Source organism: Triticum urartu, chromosome 1A (genome assembly GCF_056163025.1).
Source record: "Triticum urartu cultivar PI428250 chromosome 1A, HENAU_Tu73, whole genome shotgun sequence".
Classification (NCBI taxonomy): Eukaryota; Viridiplantae; Streptophyta; class Magnoliopsida; order Poales; family Poaceae; genus Triticum; species Triticum urartu.
The window spans coordinates 441,000,771-441,008,605 of NC_141873.1; the positions used below are offsets into that span (position 1 = coordinate 441,000,771).

Consider the following 7,835-nt stretch of genomic DNA (forward strand, 5'->3'; position numbering starts at 1 on the left):
AAAGAAGAAGAAGAAAAAAGCTTTGGTAGGCAATGAAAATGTCTCCTCTCACTGAACGCATATTGTCAGAAGGCCTAAAATAAATTTTAAAAAATTGCAAGCACCGGTGCCAAGTCTAATACCTGAACTGTGATGGGCCGAGAATACCATTATCCTCGTAACAATCCAACCACAAAAAACAAATTGGTTCCCGTGGCCTCCTGCCTTTGTTAATCAAGGATTTTCATAAAAGAATATTTGTTCTTAAAGAGAAATGCCGCTGTGGTTTTTGGATAATTGTGTCGTAAATGTGATGGTTTTATGCATTTTACTGTGTTTTGTAAGGTCAACAATCTAGAGGGGAGCTGCGCTTCAGCCAGCCAGGAGTTCGATCTTGACCGATCCTGATCCACCCACCGCACCTCATCTGCCCACGAATGGCACAGCCAGCCCTCCCTAAATAATCCCCGAAACACTTATTAAGAAACTAATCTCGACTATTAGAAAAAGTGGGAGCGGAAAGGGCCAAAACCCCAACCCGAAGATAAACAAGGCAAGCAAAGTATCGGATCCGGACTAATCAAGCCACCCAAATCTGCAGATTAATTCCCCACCCCCCAGCCCCGCCGGCCGCGTCATGCTCCGGCCGTTCCCCTGCCCCCACCGCACGCCCGCCGCCGCCGCCGCCAGCCCGCCCCCCGCCGCCGCGGCCGCAGCCATGGCGCCGTCCTCCTCCCGCTCCCACTCCCACTCCGGCGGCGGGGGCGGCGGCCACGTCTCCCTCTCCCTCTCGCCTTCCTCCTGCAGGCACACCCCCTCCTCGGCCACGCTCGATCTCCTCATCCTCCTGCTCGTGCTCTTCTCCCTCGCCTTCCTCCTCGCCTCCTCGCTCGCCCACGTCTCGCGCTCGCTCTCCCCGCTCCTCGCGTCGCCGCCCGCCGCCGCGGCGCTCGCCTCCGCCGCCGCCGCCCTGCCCTACTTCGCTGCCGGCCTCCCCTACGTCGCCGCAGCCGCGGTGCTCGCCACGGCCGCCTTCCTGTCCTGCCGACGCCTCCCTCGCCGCCGCTGCCGCAACCCGCGCTGCCGCGGGCTCCGGAAGGCGCTCGAGTTCGATGTCCAGCTCCAGAGCGAGGAGGCCGTGCGGGCTGGCGGGGGGAGCACCGTTGGCGGCGCTGACGCCGCCATGTGGCGCGAGATCGAGACCTTGCCGTGGAAAGGGGGCCAGAGCGGGAACAATCCGGACTACGAGTGCCTTCGCGCAGAGCTCCGCCGGATGGCGCCGCCCAACGGCCGCGCTGTCCTGCTCTTCCGCAACCGCTGTGGCTGCCCGGTGGCCAAGCTCGAGGGCTGGGGCACCCCCAAAAGCAAGCGGCGGAATAAGAAGTGAGAGCCCATTGACCCATTCCCCTTTCCTTGCAACTTCATGAAATAAGTTCAGTTACATGATCTAAACTCCTAACAGTGTCACGATTTCTGTGGGAGCGATGCAGATATATAGGCTACATACATCTTCAATACAAACGATCAATCTTTGATATGTTTCTTTGGGGTTCAACAGGAGTTATACTGTTTCTGTGTGTATGGCCATCTAGTTTTATATGATCTAGGAAGTATGCTGGTTGGAAGTTTTAATCGAGTTAGCATTTTTTCTCCGAAGCTAGTGAATTATGTCATGTCCTCTTTGTGGTTGTTCATCTGCCACTGGGACACAAGTTAAATTTACCTAACTACCATTCTCAGTTGAAGGGGGTGTAAATGTTCATAACCACTTTTATTTTCTATCTGTTGCTTGAGCAGATGCATTTTTCTCATAAAAGATATTTTCCAACTGTAAACTTATTGTCCCTTCTCTGCAAATGTGTTTGGAATTTTGGATAAGTTATGCAAATGTTGAAGAAAAGCATCCATTGTTAATACAATTCAACGCCCTTTGCTCACATCTCATGGCAGATGTTACATATGAAATTAATTTAAATTTGATGACCTTTAGTGACATTTATGCTACATTTTCGTTTATGGCTAACGTTAAACATGGGATTAAATGGTGACTGATTCTAATTGTTGCTTGGGGTGGATTATTTTAGATGATTAAGCCTATTTCTAACTAGATAAACTTAAGCTCAGTTTAGGAGCTTGTGGGACTAGCAAGTTAAGGATTTAATGCTTTTGACTTGCCAAGCCAGTCAGAAGAAGAAATTGGGTCACCTAACCAGGTTATCTGTATTATTAGGAAGTGCTTTTGAGAGGATATAGTTTTGGTGTCACTTAACATAATTCACTAACTAGGAGTGCCTCTTCCCTCTTGGGATTGTGGCAGTTGTTTCTGCTAGGCCGAAAAAGTTCCGCATGACGTGATAGTATTTTGTGCCATCTATGGTTTGACTATGTCATTACTAACAACTACCTAATTGTGTCTATCAGTTGCACGGATTGAGTTTGTTCACTCAATTGATCTTTACTGTCTATTTCGTAGTGACACATATTTTTAGCATGTTCTTACTATTTTTAATCGAACCAATTAATGATCAAATTTACTTCCACACAGTTTCTCCTCACTTCTCGCATTGAACACACATCCTTATTTGAAAAATAAAAAACTAAAGAATTTCATATCACATGTTCGGTAGGAAACATGTTTCTAGGATGCCAAGTAGGGAGATATATGATTCTATAGGTGCTCTTCTTAGTTTATCAGTGCGAAAATGCCTCTGTTTGCTTAATAATGATTGGGACGATTGGAAGTATAGGCGCTACCGTCTTGATTCCGGGAGAGGTGATGTTATCATTGGCATTTCCATGTTTCTAGGATGCCAAGTAGGGAGATATATGATTCTATAGGTGCTCTTCTTAGTTTAGCAGTGCGAAAATGCCTCCATTTGCTTAATAATGATTGGGACAATTGGAAGTATAGACGCTACCGTCTTGACTCCAGGAGAGGTGATGTTATCATTGGCATTTCTCTTTCTGATTAACATGGTGTGTCAGGGGCACTATGTCGTACAGTGGTTGAGATGGTTCATGTTTAATTACAATTTGTTTGGTTTCTGGGCCTAGAGTACTTCTCTGTTTCTGATCATAACTCACTGCCCACGTGTTCTTAGCTATGTTGTCTGAATAACACTGATACCATGAAAGCATATGCATGGAGAAAAATCCAATACTACAACATGTAACAAATGAACTCCTTGGTCCTTGCCATCTGCTACATGTATCTACACAAAATGATGAGTTGACGAAGTCAATATGATGAACTGCAACCAAGAAGAGAGTTCGCACAACGAAAGCAATAGCAATTCTGCAGATGCGAAGGAAGTAGCAACGTAGAAATGAGTAGTAGTGTGGGAGGAAGTAAATAATAGTTCAACTGCTTACTGCATTATGATAGACCACACTAGCACAACCACTTCACACACAATACGGTTCAGCACTTAAAGTTTAGAGGACCATAAATGTACATAAGGTACCCGGGCAGGACACGATGAATCATGATTCTTAAGTCCAGTTGTTGCTTCTATCTTTGTCATTAATGGTTGAGGAGGTCCAATCTCAGATCTCACCAATCGCTATGCCTCTGTTGCCTCACCAGTTTCTTGCACTTGCCTTTGTTGCCTCACCATTTTCTTACACTTGCCTTTGTTGCCTCACCATTTTCTTACACATGCTCTAACCATTGTTCGTCTAGTCAGAGATTTGCTTGCTGAAGGAATCCACGATGACCTTAGAGGACTCAAAAGCTATCTCTTCCAATTCCCCACATTCTTATTAAGCATTGTGCTATTCTCATTTCCTTGAAGGAGATGTACGTTGTGTTCATGTACTAAATCCTTAGCACGTCAAACGTGCTAAGGATTTAGTACATGAACACAATTTACATCTCTTACAAACAGCTTTCCAGGATCACCTCAGAGGACTCAAAAATTATCTCTTACAAACAGCTTTCTTTGTAAAGACACACATGGTAGATGTGGATACTGGACCCCAGAATAACCTGCAAATAACCTTAAATTGTGGTCACCAGAATATGCATTCATTTGGTTTGCACCAAGGGGGCCGTGGTGATTTACTAATTTAACTATCAACAGCTAGTGTAACACTTATTTTTCGTAGAACTGACTATCCTTGTATACTGATTAATTTCTGTATGATAAATTTAGTCAATATACACCTTTTATATGTAGCATGTGGAAATCCTTAATACTGCCCCCAGCTCTTGCATGTTTGCAAGAAAGGGATGCATATGGCTATATTGCATCATGACTTGTTAAGCTAGACACTTCTTTAGTTCAGTTAAAATTTGCCAGTGTTCAGTTAGGTTAAGTCTTCTAACCCCTGCTTCACTTGTTTTAATTGGACTTAACCTGAGTACACTGCAGCACTGGAACTTGGATATTGATGCGTTTATTATCGATATATACACCATAGCTTCTGAAAAGAGTTTGAGAAAAAAATTATTTCACATTGTTACTATGTTTTGAAGTACCCGTTGGTTAGGTTTTCCCTCTGTCAAGCATACTTATTTTGCATGGTCTTCCTTGTTTGGGCTACACCTTTTGTTAATGGAAATTTGCTATGCAAATATTTTTGTAGTTAAATCAGATGTTATGAACTGACCCATCTTTTTCCAGAATTGGTTGCCCAATTAATGTTTTTAAGTGTTTCTCAATTAATGTTACTCCTGAGCAATCAGCAATACTGTGACCTGTGAGAGTGCATTCTTGGCTTGGATGCTTATGTATTTCTGTTAATTCTGTTAATGTGTTGGTAATCTTGTCATGTGGTTGTAATATGGGAAGCTTTCTGGTATCTATCTAGTTAGTTTGTGGACTTTTCACCGATTTCAGTTAAATTTGCCGTCAACTTCAAAATAGGCACTTTCAGTTTCAGCTGGCTGCTACATCCAACATATGAACAATTGATTTCAGAAAGCTACCTTAATGTTTAACAGGTCTCAAGTCACATGTATTTCAGTTTTGCTTTCCCACCAGACTAACTAGTTTCCTGTTTCACTTCTGATCTTTGATGGTCTCAGGGGCACGCAAGGTTCTTCACTGGACGGAGGGGTGCGATAAACAAAAATCTGTTAAACAGTGCTGCCTAGGCTGCCATGGAATATTTGTTGAATAATACTTCCAATGAAAGATACATCAATTACAAGTGGTTGCACCATAATTGTATTGTTAGACGGGGTTCGCTGAATCTCAACAGAAATACCGATATGAGACAAACATTGCAATAATAATAGACTGTCAAAGAAAGAAAATAAAACGTTGGAGATGTACCAGTATTTGTCATGTTGCCCTTTTGCCTCTTTTCCCTGAATAAATTGCCCCCCAGTGTGTGGATGTTTTTCAGGCCTGTGGTCTCAATGTTGAAAAAGAGAAACACTAAGTTAAGATACTGTCATGGCCATGGCAGCGATATGGCTTGATATGTTTATTTCTCGTACCTGTGTATTGCAAATTTGCAATGAGTAGTGCCTTCTTTCCAAAGTAAAATAGAGATCTAGCTCCCATGTGTCGCGCATCTTCAGTTAATTTCCAGTACATGCATTTCTTGCTCATCTCTAACGCCGGTACATTCGAGTGAACACTCATCTTCACTTTGTGTGGGTCAATTTACCCACAACGACCCCACATCTATTGAGAAACACAATTATATATTTAGATAGTTTGTAGAGAACTTCTAAATCTATAAGAATCGGAATTTAAAGTAGAAGTAGGTGTGCATTGTCTTGCAGTCCTGGTATATGAAAGCAGGCATACGCTTGCATCGCAAGGTAGGCGAGGAACATAAAGAGTAGTCTCCCCAGCTCGCCTTCTTCTCTTGCTCCCGTCTTTTCGGCCTTAAGTTGTTAGGGCGTGTGTCTTGTGTTTGCGCTGGCAAGAGTTCCTTGATACGTTCTTAGGATTTGGATGCATCAGGAATCCAACAATTACGATTCCGGCGCCGGTGGCAAGTTATAGTAGAATGTTACCAACAGGAAGCCTGTGAAAAGTAGTTGTTGTCTAGGATTGGAGATGGCTCCGGCTGCCCTTGCTGCATTGCAAGTAGTTCCATCACTCTGGTTTACTTTTCTTGGTCTCGTTAGCTAAAGCTTGTACAGCTCAGATCTCAAGGTGCGGACGATCAAAATGGGGATGAGGTTGAATGAAGCTAGATTAAAGGACTAGATAGTAAATCACTTGCCACCCTCCAATGCGATCAAGATAAAGGACATACTCCAGTTTGCTAGAACGAAATGGGGATGAGGTTGAATTTTGGCATCAACCGAGTCCAATGGCTGGGTTAGAATAAGCCCTACTCCATTGCTTACACACCTAGCCTTCTGCAAGTACAACACAATGATCACTAGCTAGGAAAACTATGCTCTTTGTCAAGATTAAAACTTCACCGCCCCTTGGTCACCATGAGCAAACATTTGAGATAATGAAAACTTCATACCCTTTGTCTCTGCATCATCGATGCAGAATCAAACCGTCATGAGAAAATAGGAGCTTCTTTGCTTGTTTCCAGCAATGATTAATTAATCAACTATGGGTTCCATGTTGTGCTGCTAACTGAAGTGCTAACAATGTTCATGTTCTATGAATAACCGATCTATATCTACGATCAAATTAGCCTGAGTTAAACACTATCTAAGATTAAATTAGCATGAGTTAAACACTACCTGAGATTAAATTAGCACGAGTTAAACACTATTTATCACCTTTAACACACACACCGACACCCACAATGACCCCACATCCTTTAAGAAACGCCAATATATTTAGATATTTGTAGAGAACTCTTAAATTTGCGAGGAATCAAAATTAAAAAGAATACATTGTTCATCCCCTTGCATCTATGCTTGCTTTGCTGTCCTCTCCTACTCACATTTCTCAAGCCATCTCTAACAGATCCCGTAAAAACATCACCTGTAAAAACAGTATACAGGTCCCCTTAAAACGAATTTGCGACACCATGAGGAATCAAGCGGAACAGATCCCGTAAACCCGTATTGTAAAAGTTCTTTTTCTCCTCACGCTTCTTCTTTCTCGAGACGCACGCATGGACGAACTCGAACTCCGGTCGGTCAGAACGGCACCGCTCAGGCCTGCCGCTTGCTTTGATGCCGCTCCGGCTCGCTGCCTGCTCCGGCGACGCTCCGGTGATGCTCCGGCGATGTTCCGGCCGGCCGCGTGCTCCAGCGATGCTCCAGCCGGCCGCTGCCGAGCTCCTCCACCTGGTTGCCGCTCGAGCGCGGCGTCGCCATGCCCCCTGCTCCGGCGACGTTCCGGCCTGCCGCGTGCTCCGGCGATGCTTCGGCCAGCCGCTGCCGAGCTCCTCTGCCTGCTCGCTGCTCGCGCGCAGTGTCACCAGCCTCCTGCTCCGGCATTGACCGGTTTTACGGGATCCTCAAAAAACAGCTCGAATCCTCAATATATGATGGATGGGTGCTCTAATATACGGGAACCCATAAAGAAAAATACGGGATGTGCTATTTTACAGAATTTGTTCGGTGTGTTTTTTAACATGTACCGTAAATCTAAAGGTTTGACCGTTTTTACGGGATCTGCTAAAGATGCTTTTAAGACCCATCGGGGACTAGTTCAATCAAGGTATAAGCAAAACGTTTAACATTTGTACAAAGGACTCCTTGTCATGAGAATTCTAGCATCGATCGAGTCTAAGGGTATCTCCAACGGCAACCCGCAAATTTCCTCACGCATCCGTCCACGGACCGGGGGGGGGGGGGGGGGGGACCAGTCCGTGGACACGGATGCGGGAGGGCGCCATCCAACCGTAGCCGCAAAAGATCCGGCCTTCCTCATTTTTTTCAAGTCTACACAATCAAATAGCCGCATGCAAAGGGTACA

At 44.7% G+C, this 7,835-nt stretch overlaps 1 protein-coding gene across 1 annotated transcript; it reads left to right on the top strand.

Moving 5' to 3' along the window:
* Window positions 1-503: 503 nt before the first annotated feature.
* LOC125516824 (uncharacterized protein At5g19025) lies at window positions 504-5,330 on the top strand. Its single transcript, XM_048682127.2, has 2 exons — window positions 504-1,362; window positions 5,009-5,330. Exons 1-2 carry the CDS (start codon window positions 617-619, stop codon window positions 5,046-5,048), a joined length of 786 nt encoding a protein of 261 aa, XP_048538084.1. The 5' UTR covers window positions 504-616; the 3' UTR covers window positions 5,049-5,330.
* Window positions 5,331-7,835: the final 2,505 nt, after the last annotated feature.